The sequence below is a fragment of the Stegodyphus dumicola genome, chromosome 9 (assembly GCF_044657685.1).
Source record: "Stegodyphus dumicola isolate Sdum_Otavi_A_Nest chromosome 9, ASM4465768v1".
Taxonomy (NCBI): domain Eukaryota; kingdom Metazoa; phylum Arthropoda; class Arachnida; order Araneae; family Eresidae; genus Stegodyphus; species Stegodyphus dumicola.
The window spans coordinates 44,137,887-44,160,914 of NC_140776.1; the positions used below are offsets into that span (position 1 = coordinate 44,137,887).

Genomic DNA, 23,028 nt, shown 5'->3' on the forward strand with positions numbered 1-23,028 from the left:
TGTTCGTTTTGAACAAGATAAATTCATTCTGTTTGAAGAGTATTTCCTGTGCAGGCAATACGTTTAAGAGCGAACAGTTATTAATATGAAATGTAACACACTAAATATGTAGAAATACAAATTAGGAAAGTTCGCTTTCAAGAAAATTGTGTATTTGCTATTATGGAACATCTTTTCCATATAGAATGCAATAAAAAATGCTAAGACTTGTACTATTTATGTGTATAATATTGCTTATATTTGATCTAACTTCACACTGAAAATTTTCACAAGAATTCCACGATGCTTAAATTATCTTGTACAGGAAATTAAGTGGCAAAACATTTTTCAACCATCTTGTTTAAAGCTCAGCAAAGGTCATGTGAAATGACAGACATATTACTGGAAATCCATTGGTCCATTCTAGAAGCCACCCCCTCGGTGGCGATACAGATGTGCGCTTAATGAAATATGTTCACAGGAAATAATATTTTTATTAAGATGCGATTTTTCGTAACCGCTTGAATTAAATAAGTAAATAATTTGTAAAATAAGGTTAAAAGATATTTTTCTGAAGTTTTGCATACTCTTAATTTTCATTTAGAGTATATCCATATTCAAGCACATTAAGGAACTGGTGCTCGAATCGCAAATGGTAGTCAGCTGTTATTACCCCACAGTTTAAAATGAAGATTGCAATTTTTTTTTTATAATTTGTGATAACAGTAATATCTCAATAAAGAAATTTTTATGAACTTTGAAGCCTATAGGCAATCGATTAAAAACGTTCCGCTGGAGCATATAAATTCTAGTTATTTAAATAGTTCTATAGAATTTTTGTAGAACAATATGGAGTACCTGTTATAAAAAGACCCTCTTGATTTCCTTTACATAAAAAAGGATGAAACGATTAGGCACCAAAGTACGTAATGTATGTCATTAGAAATATTTTTTATTAAGCACAAAAAAGATGCAAATGTTTACGAGAATTATCGGTTAATTATACTATAAATTACACAAATAAATAGATTATAATTTATATCAATTGCTTATGTAAGAAAAAAAAAGCTAAACTGTAAAATACTAAAAAACTACATCTGTTGCTTCTAAATCGCTCGATTTGTTTAGCAGATATGCCTGTAATATGAACAACAAATTGATGATATTATGTCACGTAAATGACAGTACCAGAAGAACTGGTTATTTTCCATGTAACGTCGAGGTTGAATTTAATGATCTTATGCCTTTTGATTTGGCAACACTTGCGACAGCAGAAGGATAGTAAAAGCCCTAGTATAAGTGTTATCAAAGGACTTCCCCCTTAGCCTCCTTAGTCCTACCTTGGGATACCACGGTCATGTAGCATTCACATTATGTGCCATATAGACAAAATTCCTGTTACTGAGCCGGACACGTTGCGCTGCCGCGCAATATCTCGGCATAAAATTCTCGGATCGGATCAGATCAAAGGACTTCAACGTGAGCTTTTTGGTGTAACGCAGCGGTTCAAAAAAATTTGATACATTATGTTACTGACATTTCTAATATCACTCTGAAATATCGATTCGATTGCTTTGGCCTTGCATCGATGTGTTTAGATCACATAGTCCTATAAATATCGATAGATATAGGAAATTTATAGTATATATCGACCATAGGCACATTGCCACCCTGCGAAATCTCTGTGGCGCCTACATTCTGCTGGCCGGTGTTTCGCTAAATTCTAAAAATTTTGCCACTTTTAAATACTGCACACCCCTGGATGTCTGTTGAAACTTCTGGAGTACGTCGGTCATCGGTGTGTGTGTGTGGCGGCGATTATTCCGAATTGCTGTTAACAGCACCTGTAGGTCTCTATCAGCCCAGTTTCGTGGGTCCGCTGACTCGAGGCACATCCCCACAATCATCGCTCATCCTCCGCTTCTGAATAACATAGGTCATCGTCGATTTTGAGTAATTTAGCTCTCTAGGTATGCCCCTTAAGTATCGGTCATTTTTGTAATACCTGACGATTATACCTTTTTCGAAACTCTGCACTTTGTGGCATCTTGCATGCGACTAATGCCAATGTTGTTTCCTACACGTCATTTAACAGCAAAGGGCGTGACGTACATCAGGACCGCAGATATCGATATTCGCATGGGTGTCCAAAATTTATTGGTAGATAGTGTAATATAGCCCTGTGATCATTTTATTAGCATTCATATATTTATTTTAATCAAAAATGAAAATTCACTGATTTGCACACTGATTAACAATGAGTTTCCTATGTTAATGAATTATCATAAAAATATTTGATTTTTTTAAATGTATGAAAGAATGAAATACGTTGCATATTACTAAAAGTACTTTCAATTCAAGTCAAGAGTTAAATTATATAGCGATTTTGGCTAAGAATTTTACTTAAAAAATATAAAAATAAAATTTTGGATATAATGTGAACTGGAAAAATGAGCATCCTGAAAACAAGAATGTTTTAAACTGGAATTAATTACTCAGATTATTATAGCTCTAGTAAAACTCTAATTAAAAAAATTGTAATTTATTTATTAGCCCAAGGGCCGTTAGCCCAGAAGGCCTATTAATTTTGTTTTGGCATCGAAAACTTTAAAAATCTGAATTACTTTTTAAATTGTTTCTACCAAATATTATCACTCTGTATTATATTTAAAGAAATTAAGTGTTGAAGGATCTGCATAAATGTATGTGATAAAACATTGTGATAAAACAACGGTACCTCGAGCCACCCAATTTTGAATAACGTACGTCTTCACCCGAATATGGGCATCTGGAAGTCCAAATGTGGAATATGTTTCATTATAGATTTAATATTTGTAAAGCATTTATGAGTTTTTGATTAACAAACTCAAAGATTTCAAAGCGAGCAATGGTAACACTGCACAGAAAAAAAAAAAAGAAAAAAAAAAAATCTCCAGCGCGTGAGACTCTGTTTCGGAAATTCTAAAGATATGCTAATTTTAAAATTATTTTGCGATATTGCTGTTGAATTGGATTTTGTGGTTTAAGTGCGAAGAAGATGCTATTTGATAACATACAAAACGTTAAAAAACGCTCCTTTGGGCGCAATATAAAATCTGAAAGGCTTTCAGATTTTTTTTTCCCTGCAACATTTGGAGGCGTTCTGTGAAAAAGGGAGCAAAACAAATTCCCCGATAAGATTTGATATATCTATATACCTCTGTTTTAATATTTTTCGCTCTTATCAAATTTATACCTAATGCATTGTAATTCTTTTAACGTAAATACATATCAGAAGATCCTTTCGAATAAATTTTAATGGCATTTTTCAAAATCGGATTTCCTCTAGAGACCAGATTTCAATTACATTGGAGCTTAAAAATCCCTTCGTTATAATCTTTCCAGCAATATAAGCATTAATAGCTTTCCATTCTTAAATCAAATTTTGATTAATTTAGAATTATGAGAGTTTTTGTATACATTGTAAGCGTATAATATTATAAGGAAGAGAAAGGAAATTCTCATTTTAATGGATTCTTTTACAGCATTTTTTCCTAGGAAACTGTCATTAAATATTTGAAATCAAGAGACATATTCCTGTAAGCTTACATATATTTTTCTATATATATATTATAAGTATTTATTTTTTATGTACTGAAAGAAAACATATCGAAAATTACGTTTTCCTGTTTCGTAAAAATATAGAAACACATCAGAAAGCAGAGCAGAATCGTCTTTTTCTCTTTTAAAGAGTGATTCTAAACATTTTTGCATAGATTAAAAAAAAAAAAAAGGGGGGGGGGAGAAAAAGATGATTCATTCAAGCATCTTGCTATTCATCTTCGCATTGAAGGAAATTGAGAAATAAAACATTATTTAAACAAGCTGAAGGAGAAATACAAAAACAAACAATAACCCCCCCCCCCCAAAAAAAAAAAAGTCTCAAGCAGATCACTTTACGATGAACACAAAAAAAGTAAACTCATCTTTTCTTCTTCAATGATTCTTTTACTTCTGCGACAATTTTATTTGAAATTTGTACACCATCTGCGTCGTAATTCACTGTCGCGGTACCGAAATTTCGCTCGTGTTCATTCAGCTGGAAAAGTTGTTTGTATTAAACTTATAGGGGTCGCTGTCGTCGTCCATTTTCGAAACGTGCCACTCAGGGTACCCGCGTTTCCCAGCGCGTGTTACTTGCTTCCAACTTCGTATAACAACATTTTTGTCAGCAGCATAAATAATAAATTTACTGGGTTTTTGTGAGGTGCTGAAGATCAAAACTATGGTCAAAGTCATGTAAGTAATATTTTTCATCCTTTAATATTAATTAGAAATGAACAAAATTTGGTATAAAGTTAATATACGATTTATGATTTTTTAATATATTTTAGTATTTTCATAAAAATTTGTATATTATTTTTCCTAACTTGCATAACGATTCGCATGAATTCAAAAAAATAGTTTATTATTAGCTAGCGATAAAAATCAAAACTTATTTTTTTAATTAGTCAGCTAGAATTTCTTTTAGTTCTTTATCAAATGTAAAATTAAAAAAAAAAAAAAAATAGTAATAACATTCTATTTTTCTGTAGTTTGCTCACTATTTAACTTATATGGCTTAATCTATTTTTGTCCAAATACTTTATAAATATTAGAAATAAAACAAGGCTGAATGTCTCTGTTGACCTAAGCGAGGAAATTTCTAAGGCACCTGCAAAACCATGCTAAATATAACAATGCAATAAGCAAAGCCAAAACATTAGATCAATAATTAGAACCACCTAAATATAACGTTATAACTATATATAGATGCTATAAGTCTATTAAAAAACACATTTCTTAAAATGGAAACATTTTTGTTAGTAAAAATGCTTTATACTTTCATTGATTTCTGAAAATAATGTTGAACTATGAACACGGCTCACAGGTTCGAAAATTGATGATCATGCCTTTTTCATAATTTTGAAAACTGAAAGTTTCGTAATAAGCACTTTATCGTTTTATTGAAAAAGATAAAAGGCATTATTTTACATTCTAATATCTTCTCTCTCTCTCTTTTTTTTTTTTAACTGAATAATGTATATTTTTAGATCTTTATTTATCCGCTACGCATTTTCTGACCATATTACGTAAGCCTATATATGCCATTTCAGATTCTGTACGACAAAGTGAAAACTTATGTAACTACTTTGTAAATTCTGTGTTTTAACAATAGATATTCATTAGAGGTGAAATGAATCATAAATTACTTCCAGTCCGAAACCTAATTCTTTAATATTTTCGAATCTTCATATAAAAATAATAAGAAGAAACTTTTACTGAATATAATGTCATTGTTTACAGCAAAATTTGATTTGCGTTTAGTGAAAAATAATGAGGTTTTTAAAATACAACTACATTTATTAAGATGATATATTAACGAAACGTAATAAAAGAACATAATTAAAATTCTTGAGTTCTGAGGCTTCCCCCCCCACAGTACTGTTTGGCAAAATATATTTAAATAACCTTTCATATAATTTACCCTTTCTCAGAAGCTTTAATCAAAGGAAGTATTGAGGATGGATGATTAATTCAAGAATTAACATAGGTTAACACCAAATATAGAACTCTAAATTTTATTCAGAAAATTTGAAATGAATCCCATTTCGATTGAAATGAATCCTAATGGAAGGTTCGAATGACGGCCATTTGAATAAATGAAATTTCGAATCTTTTTTAAGGATTCGAGTTTTCGAATGCCTAATTCCTAATATATGTTTATTTATTTATTTAAAAATGTTTTAACTTTCTTCTTATTATTAATCTCGTTAAGAATTCTCTCCTTTCCAAAATAAAATTTCAATTTTTTGAGTAATTTTAAAGAAATGCTTGCATTTCGAGAGATTATAACCGGATTTCATTTTCAAGAAGTTTAATGTTTTGGTCTTCAATAATTTCTCAGATAAAAGCGGTAAAATCACAAGCACACAGAAACAAAATAAAATTTCTTTCCATTTATTCTAAGTAGTATACATAGCTCACTTAAATTACTATTCAAAGTTAGAGATTAAAATATTGCGACAACTTTTTAATCACAACTTGCTAGAGGAAAAAAAAAGTAATAATAGGAGTAATCTTAAAAAATCTTATCTTAAAACTTACTCATTTGCATCGTTTCTGAACTGTATAATCATTTAACAGAAGAGAAAATGTAAAAAAATAAAATAATTTAATGAGAGTAATTATAATATTAAATATTTTAATTGCCATTTATTTCGAATTTATAACTGTCAAATATCTCATTCTGAAATTTTTTGTCCGGGAGGAATGTTTGAAATATTTAAAAAAATTTCACATAACCCCTGCATAAAAACAGTCCACCTAACAGTCCTAAGTTAGCGGTACGCTAACTTAGTTAAAAAATTGTAGGTATTATAATCCAATAACTACTAGCAATATTGTAGGCTGTTTTCTTTCTTCTTTTTAGTCCAAAGGGATTTCAGTCCCGAAGGACTATTGCTTTCGTTTTGGCATTTTGCGTCGGACTCATAAACGTCGGTTCACTTTTCAAACTGTTGCCACAAAATGTTAGAGTCCTGCATTATATTTGAAGAAATTAAATAATGAAAAATCTGCATAAATGATTGTCTATTTCTCGCATTGTGATAAAACAATGGTACATAGAGCCATCGAATTTTGAATGACGAAATCCTACTGCGAATATGGGCATCTGAAATCCCAAATTTGGAATTTGTTTTATTATAGATTTTATATTTTGTAAAACTTTAACGAATTTTTGATTTACAAACTCAATGCTTTAAAAGCGAGAAATGGCAACGTTATATAGAAAAAAAATACTTTTATCTCCAGCTCGCGAGACTGTGTATATCGGAAATTCTAAAGATATGCTTAATTTAACATTATTTTGCGATATTGCTCTTGAACTGAATTGTATGGTTTAAGTGCAAAGAACATGATATTTAATAAATAAAGCTAACACTCAAAAGGTTAAAAAAACGCCCCTTTGGACGTAATTTAAAATCTGAAAATTTTCAGATTTTTTTAAAAATCTTTTTTTATTATTTTATTTACTTATATTTTTTTAAAGCAAGCACTTCAAGGGCATAACAACCCTGCCCTCATTTGCGATCGTCACGTGAACTGTTATCACCACACGTAGGAGATTCAACAACCGACCATCTACCGTAGCAGTCGTTACCATTGTTATGAGGCAAGTCGGAAGGGAAAAGAATGACCTTGATGTGCCTATTCTAAAATAGTCTGTAGTTTGAGTAATGAATACTTTTCTGTGGGTATACTTATTAAGTCATAGGTACTTTTTAAAAGTATGCTCTTGTTTTTACAAAAGATCTTCTCATCAGTCATTTGCTCATTATGAGTCAAATGAGTAAAGAATTATAATTAAAAATTTTTATTTTCCCTGACGAAGAGGGATCTGTGTTAGATCGACTTCGAAATTTAATAGAGTATACTTAAAATCGACTTCAATTTAAGGTTTCTTTCTTTTGCTAACTTTAAATTTTATTTCGGCCGGTCTCTCTTCAAGTTAGAGAAATGAGGTATGTAAGCATAGGATAGATATATAATGTATAATGATCTTAGCTAGCTATCGATGCGAAAATTAATAATCATTATTTAGAAAGGACCGTAATTCGTAGACCAGTTTAAATGCCATTAATTTAAGCTAAACTTTGAGACTGTTCCAGACGGTTTCCATATTCTGCAGAGGTGGTAGTTTCAAAATGATGTTTTCAGAAATAATCGCTCTAATAATAATCACTGTATTTTAATTCCTAATTACTTAAAATTCTTTTGCATATAATTTTTATTCCTCCTACAAAAAGTAAACTTCCGTTCCTAAAGACCAGTTTTTCGAGTATGTAATTAAATGTGAACAGAAATCTGGGACAAAAACTGTTTGACCTGAGACTAAGACACTTGTTAAGAATTTCCTGGAAAATTGTTGTCACGGAAAGTTGCGTGTTGTAATTTTCGACATCAGATTTTATTTACATAGATGTCGCATTCTAGGAAATCTAGACACTAAATCATATAAAATTAAATACTTATTGGGTTTCTTAAAATGCATGCAGATTTAGGAATTCGGAGAGAAATACAGAGTAGCACTTGATAATCGTTTGCATTTAGAGGAAACAACGATACGGTGGATTTAGTAATTCTGTAATTATTTATTCATACGGTATTAGTTCCTATGATCTAAAGTAAACACATAATTCATTTTTATTCAAAATTGTTCTGAATTTGAAACAAGTGCTGCTTAATGCAGGAGTAAAACAAAGAGCTTTTATTCATTATATATTTGGAATTCAAAATTCGGGCCTCCCGGTGCCCATATTCGGGTGAAGGACTATGTTATTCAAAATTTGATGGCTCTAGGTACCGTTGTTTTTTTTACAAAGCATGATACATACATACATTCATTCAGATTCTTCATTATTTAATTTCTTTAAATATAATGCAGGCGATAATATTTAGTGGCAACAATTTGAAAGGTGATTCAACGCTTTTAGTGATTGGACGCAAAATGCCATTTCCAGACTAATAGCGCTTCTGGGCTAAAACGTGACCAGATTTTGTAATTTTAAGACAAATACGTTTTTTATTACTCATATCTATGAATCCGAAAGTTACATTTGTTAAAATATTATATACTGTAAACTTGAATTTTAGCAACTGTAGTAAACTTTAGTGCATAATTACGTAATACGACACTATTATTATTATTTAAACAATGATGTGTTCTCATTTTAATTGAATATTTCATTTTAAAATATAAAAATGTAATAATTTTAGTCTTTAGATTTAACCAAGCTGAAATACAAGGGTGAACAGGTGAGAAGAGAAATTCAAGTATAATGAAACTTCTCGTAGCAACCATCTACCGTGAACTTCTGAAAGTGACCAGTATTTCTGAGAACTAAAATAACTATGGGATTGATTATCTCTAACTATTACCTCTCTAAGATGAAGATTTACAGTGTGGCGTAATTACTCCACTTTTAGGTATCCACAAAGCAAATCTGGCAACAAATTTAACAAAATAATTTTCTTGGTGTAATTGGCATCACTGTTTATCTTTCAGAATTAATTTTGTTTTAAAATAAGTTTGTAATAAAATTCTAAGGAGAAAGTAGATCGGTAATTTATCCATTCTCAGCATTGTGGTGATATTTGGACGTGATGATTAAAGGTTAAGGCCAGTGAATTTGTTAATATCGACTTTGTTGGTTTAAGATTTTATTAATATGGAAAATATTATTAAAAGAAGAATACCTGTTAGAGCAACGTTCACAAAGCGTTACAGTTCGTTATCGTTCGTTTAAATGAAACAGATTTAAAAAATGAGGATATTGAAATTAAATTTTCTTCTTTACAGCGAACTGCTACTGATTTAGTTGAATTGAATGATAAAATTTGTACTGCTTTAATAGACGTCAAATCTGAAGATTTTTAAAGTTGAATACTAGAAAATTGAAGACTATCGAGAAAAATTAGATGTAACTTGCATTTGTACTAAAGAATGTGTAATGTTCTAACCTAGAATTTAACCAGTTAAAGTGTGTGGAACCTTGAGAAACTGGTAAGCGAATAATCGCTTTAGTTCAGGAGACAGAAACTCAAGAAGGGTTGATAACCCTTTATTGCACAAAATAAGTTGCACAGTCGGTCCTCTCTCAAGACGTACAGAAAAGCCCCTACTTGGACTTGAACTCAAGAATACTAAGAAATAAAACTTAACTAAATTTAACTAAAATGATATTGCCGAAGCTATCAAAATTCTACAGGAATTGGCCCCTTAACGCTAACTAAACGGCGAAGCTATCAAGGGCCTGAAATACGGCCGAGTGTAGTAATAGCTTTGAAGAGAATGTAGCCAAAGGCGATCGCGTAATAGTCAGAATCTCTAACGAAGTCAGTAGAACTTCGACTTTAAATATTTGCTCTTCCTTCCTTTGCGTTTAACCGCGACTCTGAAAACACATTCTGGCAGGAAATTTGTAAGCTGAAATTAGAAGCGACAGGAAAGTGGCTTTAACTAAAAAATAACTGTTAAAAACTTAGGCTAAACCTTACAAATGTCTTGATAAACTTTCAGATTTTTGTGAACTGTTGGCGACGAATGCAAGTGAAAAAAACAAAATTAAAGCACCCCAAAATAGAATTGGTTAAATTTAGCGGGGAATTGGAAAGACTGGCTCACGTTTTGGAGTCGGTTCAGTAGAATTGATGAGTCAATTGGTTATGAAGATAAATTTCAGTATCTCATTCAATGCATGACAGTTGGTAGTGTAGAACCCGAGAAATGGTAGATAGCTATCCGTCAACTGTTGATGCCATTCTTAGCCTAAAAACAAGGTTGGGCTGGGAAGAGCTACTTGTTGAGTATTATGTTTGCGAACTGCTATCATTGGTAGCAAAAAATGCTATGAGCGTGAAAATAAAGATGAATATCATACAGTTGTATGACAGACTGGAGTCACATTTGAGGTCTTTAGAGTCGATTGGCTAATTACTGATATGTATATTGCCATGTTATTTCCATTTATGGAATCATGCATTCCGGAAAATTTATTAAGGGTTTTGTTACGTAATACATTAATCAATAAAAAAAGGAAAATACTCTTCTGGCGAAAAATTATCCCAGTTATTGTTGTTTCTTCGCGCGGAAGTTGAAGGTAAAGAACGAATTTCTGTACTTTTCCATTTTGCCGGTGCAAGCGATAAAGTCGCCAAAAAATGGTACAAATGATGTCAAACGGAATATCCTCACTGGTAACCTTTTACGCCTCCATTTTTAAAACAAGTCGCAGCCATTTCTTATCAGACTGATCATTTCTTTCAATACAGTTACGTATAATTTATACCAGATAGTTCAATTTTATGCCCTGAAGCCATTCGCAGTGATTAAGCTAATTAGGATGCAATCACACCGCTTATCCGAAGGCGAAAATATAGAAAAGGCAAAGTCAAGGGTTAAATTCATCAATTCTAATCAGAATGCCCTAGCGAAGTAAAACACTGCTGTTTTACATAATTTCTGAGTAAGCTATTCGTACGAACTGAAATAATTCTTGCGTTTAAACTTGTATTCTATATTAACTTCAAATCAATGTAGATAATTAGATTTTTGTAGCGTAGTTTACGTGAGAGGAGATTAGTTGGGGTCATGTGATATGAACCGGCGAATCAAGATGTTGTATCATGAAAGCATAGTAAATTCTTAAATTAATGTCTTTTTACAAAATTTTAAACGATATCAAAATATTTATGCCTTCAAAATAAAAAAAAATTCTTAGAACTAACATTTTTTTATTTGTATACAGTGTGTTGTCGCCAATAAAGTCTGCTTGGCGAGATTTGCGCCTGCGAATCGGAAAGGTACCGAACTTCTTTATCCAAAGCTGGTTTTAAATTAAATAAAAATGAAACGTACACGAACGACGGAATTTCTGTCCCGACGGCTTATTATCTAGTTTCGGGTACTAAAGTTATGAACCTACTTGTGTATTTTGAGGCAAAACACGTTATTCTTAAGACTGCTTCAAAGGTAAAATAATGTTCGATGCATAATTTATGAAAAGAAACATTGGACTATAATATGACCTAATGACTATAATAGTTGTCTAATGTTCATAAGAAAATTAATTCAGCAACTTCTCGCGTTGATGAAAATGTAACGTTTCCAAACAGAAGTTTCGCAAACTCTGCTTGTGTCCATTGAAGCAAATGGAAAGAGAAGAAATGTAAGACCTTTATTTGACAAGGGATCACAGACACTATGTAAGAAATCTTTACACCGAGAACTTTTTCCACTTATCATCTAATCTTGTTGCAGTACTCCGTTGGAATGTTATGGGCAAAATAAACAACTGTTGGAATGTTATGGGCAAAATAAACAACTGTTGGAATGTTATGGGCAAAATAAACAACTGTTGGAATGTTATGGGCAAAATAAACAACTGTAGTACTTCATCTTTAATAAGCAGTATGCTAATCCACAGCAATAATTTAGAGAATTTGTGGAAATTAGATGCTTTAGAAATAACTGATACCAGTGAAAGCAAGTCTAGAGTAGACACTTGGAAATGGTTGTATTGGATGACTTTTATAGGACTTTGAGAAACATTTGTGATGGTAGATATGAAATCAATTTGCCATAGGTCGATGATATGGATACTTTACCAGCCAGAGACAGTGAGAAAAGAGATTGCTCTCAACCACAAAGAAACTTAAATTAGAAGAAAAATTTGAAGTCTATAATGCGGGAACCCAAGATTGGTTACAACTGGTAATGGTCGAAGAAGTGCCAAATTTATGGGAAAATACACGACCTTCCACATCGACCAGTTTTCAAAGAAAATTCCTGGACACCGGTTAGACCAGTATTTGACGCATCTTGTAAAAAGAAAACATTTGCTGCCCTAAATGACTACTTAGCAAAAAAGCCAAATCTTCCAGAGTTGCTTCCAGCAATATTTCTGAAATTTAGCGAGAAGAGGATAGGCATTGTTTCAGATATAAGGAAAGCGTTCCTACGAAATTCGATGGATTGAGATGACAGATTTCTGTATCGGAAGGATGCTGAACAGCTTATGGAGAGATGGCCCGAATCCATTCAGAAAATTTTCTCCATGGAGATATCTTTATCCGCTGAAGAGGATATGAGAGAAGTGAAATTTTCTTTGCTTGATCAATCTCTTCCTCCCTCGCCAATGAAACAAAAAACTATCGTGACAAGAAGCGGAAGGAATAAAGTTACCTTTACATTTCTTTTAAACTGAATTAAAATTTTGAACTGAGAATTTTATTGCAGGTTTCGATTACTAATTGTATATTATTAATCAAAAGGTGGGAAAATTGTCGCGTAAGTATTCCAACTTTAGGCAGCCATAAAGAAAATTTGGGAACAAATTTAACGAAATAATTTTCTTGACGCAACTGGCATCACTGTTTATGCTTTAGAATTAATTTTGTTTTAAATAATAAATTCGTAATAAAATTCTAAGGAGAAAGTAAGCTGGTAATCTATCCATTCTCAAGACCAGAATCTTCTCACACCGTATCTGGTCACCTGACAGAGAGGGCTCACTGTATTTTTATAATCAGAAAAGTTATGCTCGAATTACAATATTTTAAATCTATTAAAAAATAATGGCCTCGAAATAAAAAAGTTTTTTTAATCATTTTTTTCGACAATATCCACTAAAAGGCTCCGTTTTACTTCTAATGTTGATAAAGAATACTTCACAGCCAGTCATGGAAAGAGAAAATGTAATATTGCTACTTAACTTTTTTTTTCTTAAAAAAGAAAAGTTCGTGCAGCTATAAAATTTAGTACATTTTATAAAGTTTTGTATGTTTTGCAATCATCACTTAATATCTAAACTCTTGCTAGAGGTTAAGCGAATTATCGCTAAGTCTAAAATAACAAATGAACCTTGGAAATGGGGTAAAAAGACCCTTTTATTAAAACTGAAGAACAGAAGGCATACCTGGTGCTTACAACATAGTCTGCATCAGCACTTACACTGAGATAACTTAAATGGCAGAAAGTTAAAATTTAAATTAAGCTAGTAGTCCAAGACTACACAATTCAATTTAACGCGAAGTTGGCTGATAAACCTAACCGGCATAAATGTTCAAATATTTGCTATTGTAATGCAAGGACGAAGACCACAAATCTTACCTGAGCTAGCAGTAAGTAACGTGGCCTTGAAAGACAGAAGTCTTATAATCTAAAAACCTAAATTAAATACACGAGTGCTATTTTGCATTCTGGCAAGAGACCGGAAGAAAGAAATAACAGTAAAGGTCTAAATCATTAAGTAACTGGTTAATTAACATAAAAGAGCTCTGCAAGTTATAAATATTAGTTTTGTGAGAATTAATTCAGTACCATTTGCCACCTAACTCATATCAGGCTGCTTTAATATTTAAATAACTTATCACTGCTGCGGTAAATGGAAATGGAAAAATCAACGACGACTGGGTAATGTATATTTCAACCAAGATGTATCCGTAAATTTATCCTTTAACTTTCATGTGATTTCATTTTAATTTTACCTTGTAGAGACATTAGGTATTTTTTTGAAGCAGGCAAGATGAAAAATGAGCAATCGCCTTGGCCGGGAATCGAACCACGGACTTCTGGAAATACCGGCCCAGCGTACAGAACCATTACACCACGAAGGCACACTAGGAAGAAGGGAGAAATACCTTATAACTTATGTTGTAAATCTGTTTAATCGTTTAAAATTGTTTTCAAAGAGTGGCGTGCACTGTGACAGTTTTAATAAGAAAATTTTGATATTCTAGTATTGTCTCCAAATTAAATGATTTCTTTTAAATATTTTAACAATGCTCTTTTTATTACCAAACCGTATTACTTTCTGTGATAATGTCAGAACTTTATCACTCTTAAGTTGTCAGACACTGCTTTGTTGTCAGTTTTATTTCCCTCGATAAGGCAGGCGCAAGGGCAATATCATAAAATACAGATGTATTAAGGTGACAAACTGTAATACGTTCTTCAATAATTGTTCTGAAATCTTTTTGTCAGACATGCCCTTATTAGGTATAAAAAAGTGCGTAGTATAAACCTCCGCATGTTTTCAGCTATATTGAGTAATCACAAATACTCATACGTATATGTTATCAGATCTTTATGTAATAGTACTGTTCAGCATTGTCCCAGAGCTAATTTTACTATCTAACAGAATGTAATGAAATAAAAACTCTGAGAAATGTAGATGTTAAATATTTTAAAAGCGGAAGACGTCATTATAATATTAAATGTTTTAAATGTTACGCATGTTTGAGAAGTAATCTTTATTTTAAAAAATCAGTCTCGTTGTTTTCACATTCAGTTAGTTCTAAAGCATACCATTCGTCAGAAAAATTTTATAGTTTATTATTTTGTTCATCCTCAAATGCTATTTGACCGTTTAAGAAGAATATAATTTCTATGCATGTATACATATGCTGTACGCAACATGAAAGCGGTTAAAATGAAATATCGTTTCTAGTTCCTTCATTAAAAATGATGAAATATCAAAAAGGCAGTTGTAAATAAAGAATCATTAAAACTTCAAATTTTTCATTAGCTATGCTACAAATTTTTCCGTAATTGTAAATTATACTTTAAGAATTCTATTCTAGTTTTGAAATATTCTTATACAAACATAAACTCGGTGTATCTGCCAAGTTTTAGGACTAATTTTTTTAAACAAATTCCAGCAAACTTGCCAAACGATAGAAGAAAATATTTATTTCTACGACATCTCAACTTGCTTTTCCTAATATTTTACCTGCATATGGGCAAAATTTTCTGTGCAGTTAATTGTTTGTTTTGATCAGTTAGTATCTTCCATTATGAATTCAAAAACCGAACAATAAAAAAAAATTAAAAAAAAAAAAATTCTGAAATCTTTCAGATTTTACGTTACGCCCCAAAGGACATTTTTTTAACCTTTTCTGTGTTACCTTTATTTATTAAATGCTCTTTGCACTTAAACCATAAATTTCAGTTCAATAGCAATGTCGCAAAATAATTTTAAAATGAGCCTATCTTTAGAATTTCCGATACACAGTTCCGCGCGCTGGAGATAAAAGGATTTCCCCCCTCCGTAGATTGTTGCCATTGCTCGCTTTCAAATCGTTGAGTTCTACTCAAAAATTCGCTAAAGTTTTACGAAATGCGAGATAGATAATAAAACAAATTCCAAATTTCAAATTTGGGCTTCCACATGCCCATATTCGCAGCAGGATTACGTCATTCAAAATTCGATGGCTTTTCCCATTGTTTTATCACAGTGCGAGAAACAGACATACATTTATGCAGATTTTTCATTATTTAATTTCTTCAAATATAATGCAAGACTCTAACATTTGGTGGCAACAGTTTGAAAAGTGAAACGGACATTTATAGTGATTCAACGTAAAATCGCAAAACGAAAGCAATAGTCCTTCAAGGACAAAGCCCCTTTGGACTAATAATATTACTTATTTTACAACTGCCGACCGTTTTTAATTTAGTAACTTCTCAAGATACATATATAGTCTATTGATTTATCTGCAAAAGGTCCTGCGTTTGGATCAAAGAATTTCAGAAATATAGTCGTTTCTTGTGTTTCGCAGCTTTAAGTAAAATAGGATGTTTATAAGTATCATCTAATTTCATAATTATACATAATGTATTTCTATAAAAAAATTTTCCGTTAAATTCCTCATTTTTGTTCTATTGCTAAACATCGTAAATGAAACTTCATGGTGATGGTTAAACCTCGTATCAGCAGAATCTTTAAAACATCAAACTGCAATTTGAAAATGGTTTAGGTCTGCGAAATTTCATACCATACCCCGAAGGTATCTTCTTTAAAGTCCTGTGCGGTAGAGGGTAGATTAGATTGCATTCAGTGTCATTTTTATGATGAAATTCATTACTTTTCGAACCAATTACTTATTGTCTTGATGTTGCTTCGGACGATTGTGTATTGAGAATACGGCAAAGCACACTAGGGCTATCTAATGGCCAATATGAATTTTAAAAAAATTGTACAAAATATAAAAAAACGAGTTATTGTATGCAGTCAGTTCTATAGAATACCCATTGTAAGATATTTGCAAAGTGCCACTTAATGAGACTATTTAAATTCTTTTATAAGCATTATGAAATCTAATGAAAAATATACGTGGATAAATGTTACAAAATTCGCTTATTAATTTCGCATTTTTACGCTCAAAATATAGCAGCTAGTTTTGTAGTTTTGTGCTTGTAGGACAAAAAATATAATATTAACAAATTGTTTGAACTGTATACATATAAACAGCAGAACTTGCATACTTGAAATAAAAATAGCAATGTTCACAATTTGAATCTTTATATACGTGTGTGTGTGTGTGTGTGTGTGTGAGTATGGCAAAGCCTCGAGGGCTATCTGCCTAAGAGGAGGGATGCCTTCATGGAGGACTTTCTAAGGGAAACTGGCTCGTATACACGTTAGACATGGGGAAAACCACGAAAACGCCCATGCAGCCAGCCCGTTCGCGGGATTCGAACCTCGGACCGAACTACCAGTGTTCAGCGACTTTACCGCTCGGCCGCTGGTGGGCCTTTATATACGATTAACATAGGTTTCTCTGTGATATCACGACGGATTATGAAGCATATTTTTCAATGTTTAAATTTTTTACCTTTCTTATTTGTTCTTGTGTCTCATCGATGCATGAATAAACAAACTAACTATAAAGAAAAGAGTTTCTTTTCCGTTGGTTGTTTCTATTATCAAGCCAATGAAAAAACTTTCACTACACTTTTGCTTTGTTTACACATTTATTGCCATGACCGCCACGGAGCTTTTCATTTACGCCTCGCCGGTCACTGGCAACTGTTATTTGATGTATTTTTTTAGATATGTGTGACTGCAAGGCTAAGGCTACGTTGAATAATAACAATAAATCTACTACTCAAAGAGAGCTGGTAACAAATTAATGCTGTTTACAGAAATTTTTAAAATGCATTGTAAATTAATAGTCTTAATAAAACAATGATGAGATGCGTTACCAAAACATAGCATTAATATGCATTAATATTATAACTACATGCATTAAAATGCATGTAGTATAATATTAAACACATTTATTTGACTGTCTCCATTCGTTCCTGTTACAGGACATGAGCATCACAGGGCGATCGTGTCATGCTTACACTGAGATAACTTAATTTTATTGCAGTTCAAAATCGTTTCAATTATTGTTTTTTCGTTATTCTTTTTAACCCAAAATAATCAAACAGTGTGAAAGGAAAGTCATATGAAAAGAAACGCCACACCATATAGCGAAAGTTCTGGCTTTTGATTTTAAACATAACATTTTTAATCACAGAATTTTGCTATTCTAAAAGTCGTAATACGTCCTTATTATAATAGATTTTTTTAAATGTATGAAGGCTGATTTCTGCTTTTAAGGATAATGTCCCTCAAAAATAAATGAAAAGATTTTGAGATACTATCACAGACATGTGTCTTTTAAACTCTGCTAGACTCTAAAGAATGTATCATGATAGAAAGAAAATAATCTTTGGGAAATTTTAATCTTCTGCCCTTTTTCTTATGATAAACAATTGATAAATAATCGCGGAAGTTTATAAAAAAAAGTGAAAACAGGTTTTAGAACAGAAATAATTACGAGTTTTGGAAGGGTAAAATAGATGTATTTTGATTTCCTTACTTTGCAATAACATAACAAAGTTCATAACAACTAGCAATAACATAACAAAGTTCTAATAAACAGGAAAATTCAGCTTTTAATTTAAATTTCAAATAAAGTGGTTTAGCATATTCAAACTGCAACGGTACAGTCCTTTTCTTTAGAAATATATTAGTTTGCTTAAGCGCGATTATTCACTTCCCGTAGAACTATAATGTGACAAATAGTTCCATTTATTTTGCGAAACATGAAAAGAAAATTTTGCAATGAAATATATGTAAACCTTTTCTGATAATTGAAATTTAAACTGAATTATGTTATTAAATTGAATAAATTCAATGACACGCAATTTAAAGGACACCTAATTAACCACTGAAGAATGTTTTGAAGGTAAATTTAGTAGAAAGATGTTGAAATAATGTCTGAGAGACGAACAATAATTAAAAATTATTAGTTCCCAGTTTTCTTGTATAGAAACCGTGTTGTTTAACACGCAGTGCTTTATCTCTCTCTCTCTTATTTTAACTTAGCTTTTATCGCATACTATAATTATCGCATGATTTATCTACAATTTAAATTTTGGTATCTTTTGTTAAAGATACCAAAATTTCCTCAGAATTTAATCCTTGTCTATAACCTTAAGAATGAAACCTCCGTGTTTATTCATCGAAAGCAAATTACCTTGAAAGTTCAATGCATGAAGAATAATTTATTGTTGACTTGAAAATTGTCTGATAACTTTCTCCGCAATAGAATAGAAAAAAGAAATGAAAATAAAAGCACTGAAATTCTTATTATTGAATGAATATTATCATTTACTGAATATTATGTTCTGTTATGAGAAGGAATTTTTTCAAAGCTTTATTAAGAATAAAAGAAGCAACGATTATGAGCTATAAGAAATTTTAAACAAGTAAGTTACTAAATAACAGCATTTCCTGAAGAACAAATATTTAAAGATGCAAAAAGGAAAAGAATTAACAGAATCTATCCGTTTACCGATTAGTGGAGACGAGACAAATTTAACAATAGTGGAAAAGCAAGTAGAAAAATATTTCCAATGAAGTGTATTGCTCAAATTGCATTTATTATGTATTCTTAAAATGTCATGCACAAGGCAAGGATTAAAAATTTAAAAGGTTTAACTGATTGGGCTGACGATGGGAATTTACGATTAACAAACTAATAGTCCAAAAGAGCAATTTGTCCAGAAGGGCTATTAATTTCGTTTTGGCATTTTGCGTTGGCCACAATAAACGGCGCTTCGCTTTTCAAATGTTTACCACCAAATATTAGAGCCCTGAATTATATTTAAAAGATAAAATAATGAAGTATTTGCATGAATGTAGGTATGTTTCTCGTACTGTGAAAAAACGACGGTACCTAGAGACATCAAATCTTCAATAACGTACGTTTCCACTCGAATATGAGCATCTGGAAGCCCAAATTTGGAATTTATTTTATTACTTATTTCATGTTTTGTAAATCTAACAACCTCAACGATTCCAAAGCATGCAATGGCAACACTACAAACACACACACACAAAATAATAATATTATTTCCAGCGCGCAAGACTGTATATCGGAAATTCTAAAGACATGCTCATTTTAAAATTATTTTACGATATGGCTGTTGAATTCAATTTTATGGTTTAAGTGCGAAAAACAAGATATTTAATAAATAAAGGTAACACACAAAACGTTAAAAAAACACTCTTCTGGGAGCAATATAAAGTCTGAAAGTTTTAATTTTAATTTTAATTATTACTTCCTTGTACGAAGTAAAAAGGAAGTATTGTAATCGCGAAAAGTTTCAGGCAACATATTTCAACGAAAATATCCATTTTGACCGCTATCGAAAGCAATTTAACGATGTTTTTGCGTGATATTTGTACGTAAGGACAGAATAAAAGACTCTTTTCCTCCAAAAAAATTATACAACTGCTTTAAAATAAATTCTGAAGAGAATTTTTCGTGGCGTCTGTACGAACGTATGTACGTACGTATCTCGCATAACTCAAAAACGAGTAGCCTCAGAACGTTGAAATTCTGTATATAGGACTGCTATAACATGTAGATGTGCACCTCGTATTTTGGTTGCAATCGGCCGCACCAAACGTATATAAATATATTTATATATATATCCACTCTGTTACCCGGGTCAGTGATCTCAGTTTCTTTACTCTTATATGTTTGTAAATTGTACATTTTTTGCTTTAAAAATTATTGAATTATGTTGTTTTTTTAATCTTCCGGTTAAGAATTTTATGATTTAGTAAATCTGTGTGCAATATTTTTAGAATTATCAGCAATTTTAAAGTTGTTTAATTGCCGCTAAGCCTGTTTTTAATGGCGGCCATTGATGTTTACATTTGAAACAGGAGACTAGTGGATTTGTTGCCAATCTAGAGAAACTTAGCTTCGCAACAACAAAGATAACGCATTCATTTATTATTGCCAATTAAATCATGCTCAATCCTTTCTGGAATTTTTTCGAGGAAATAAGTGTTTAAGATTTACTTCGTAATTTTTAATGCAGATATTTTGAGTTTTTATGTATTTTTGCCTTGTCGCGAAGTGAGAACTGAATTAATTGAATGAGAAATACTAAATCGTCTGTGAAAAACTGTTTCTTTTCTGTTTTGTTTTCTTAATTTCTTTCATACATCGTTTTAGCTTTATTATAGTATTTGAATGGAACATGTGGCAACGATAATTCTTCAAATGATATAAATTTTGTGTATTCAGAGTGTCGTTATAGTAAACAAATATAGTGAATTTTAAAGAGTGCATTTATTCTATTGTGGTTTATGCGCTGTCGACGAAGTAGATTTAATTCAATCCAATGAATTTAAATGAAATTCAAGAAAAAAATGCGTATAATTTAATATTCCGTACAAGGAAGTCATGTGGTGTACACATCAGATTTTTTTTATTTAATTAATTCACTCTCTTCTGCTGTCGAAAAAGTGTTAAAAGCACACCATCTGACATGGAAAGTTAAAGGTTTTTGAATGGTGCATCTAATTAATTTCTAACTATGACACTTTGAGAAAATATTTAGTAAGTGCATTCTTAACAAAAGGAAAGAGGCTAGGAATTAGAATAACAATAGAGTCACAGTATTAGACAACAACAGAGAAAGAGGCTAGAAATTAGAATCACATTTATGAGCAACATGAATTATAAATTTAAGTAGAAATTTTGCATTACTAAACTTGTAGAGACATTAGGTTATTTGGAAGCAGGAGACATGAAAAATGAGCAATGCCCTCACCGGAACTCGAACCACGGACCTCTCGAATACGTGTCGAGCATGCTGACCACTACACCACGAAGGCAGGGTAAGAAGGCGGAAGAAATACCTTATAAACTATATGCATACATACATAATAGTATATTTTTTGGAGATTATGCCACTCGGGCATAAGATATAAAGAGAAGTATAATTTTAATTTAATTTAACAGATATTTATAATTTAAAATCTAAAAATAAATTTATCTTCTATAAAGGTGAAAATTATATTTGGAATAAAAATAAAGAGTTCGTATGTTCTAATTTTTATGTAAAAATTCAGTTGCAGAAAATTGAAAACAATATAGTTTTCGGTTTCAGACTCTCCGGATTCCGCCTTTCATGCACACGAACGGTTATATGTATGCACTATTTCTTCTGTATGAAAATGCATGGTGTAAATAGATAATTTATATTGCGACAAGAGTTAAAAGCCTATATTCAGCGAGAGTTAATGGTGATGTTTAAATATGCTGTAGGTTTCCTAACGTGAACATAGAGTAGAAAGTGAATCTCGGATAAAAGTTTTGGATTTTTAGCGTTATAGGACAACACGCGCTAAACAGTTTTTGCAGAAAGATTTATACCCCAAAATTCCTACTGGCAGCATTAAATTAAATTTGCTTTTATTGTCTCTTATTACAGTGTTCTTGTTTATAATTAAGTTAGTATTGTGAATAAAATGTTTTTAAAGTATGCCATTCTATTTCATTCTCATTTTATTGAAATAACTAACCTACTTATGTTTCGTATGCTTAGGAGGAAAAAAAAAAAAAAATACCGCAATCAAAGCGAGCTGATGATGAAAATATATTTTCAGTTTAAAGTATATTTCTTATTGGCAATATTAAGTGGGCGCATATGTTTGTTTAGAAAAAATGACATGGGGTGTGTTTTTCCATAATGAGAAAAAAAAAGACCCACAGATTTCTTCTTCACTGTAGAAAACATATACTTGAGTACATTGAAAATCAAGAAATCATTGTGGTCTTCTTACTCATATTTCGGGCATTATTTGGAATTGAGCAACCTTGCTTTGGGGTTTTTCTTGCCCTGCGACGTCATTTTCCCCCTTCCCACTTTTCTTAGAGGTCTCGACCAGGAAATACCATTGTTTATTTATTTAACCTTTTAATATAATTATAATAAATCCTGTTTTGTAACTCGCGCTTATATTTCTACTAGATAATACAGATTGTTTTCGTTTTCCATATATGTTATTTAATGTATAGAAAATATGCGCCTTAATATATGCGTTTGGGCGGAGAAAAGTTGAAATTAGGAAACGAGGGAAAGAAAAAGAAGCTGTCAAAGTCATAAGGTCAAAGAACTAATTCTCGTGAAAGAAGACCAGTTAGCTGCAAAAGAATTAAAAAAAAAAATGCCTGTACAAATAAAAGAACTGCTGCTTGGAATTGTTTTATTGTGAGGAAAGGCGGCGTGCTTGACGATAACGTTTTTAAATTATATACCTATGTATCAACACGCCGAGCCGGTGTATCAACATTTTATTTCTATATTAAACGAGAATTAGAAATAGG

At 31.6% G+C, this 23,028-nt stretch overlaps 1 protein-coding gene across 2 annotated transcripts in view; it reads left to right on the forward strand.

Moving 5' to 3' along the window:
* Positions 1 to 4,110: 4,110 nt before the first annotated feature.
* Positions 4,111 to 23,028, forward strand: part of LOC118192045 (scoloptoxin SSD14-like) — a 184,551-nt gene continuing 165,633 nt past the window's right edge. Inside the window, exon 1 of one of the 2 annotated variants that reach the window (XM_035362935.2) lies at positions 4,111 to 4,257. In XM_035362935.2, the coding sequence (XP_035218826.1) occupies positions 4,244 to 4,257 (14 nt within the window). In that variant the 5' untranslated portion in view covers positions 4,111 to 4,243. The remainder of the gene's footprint in view (positions 4,258 to 23,028) is intronic. The other variant, XM_035362932.2, reaches the window with a different exon arrangement.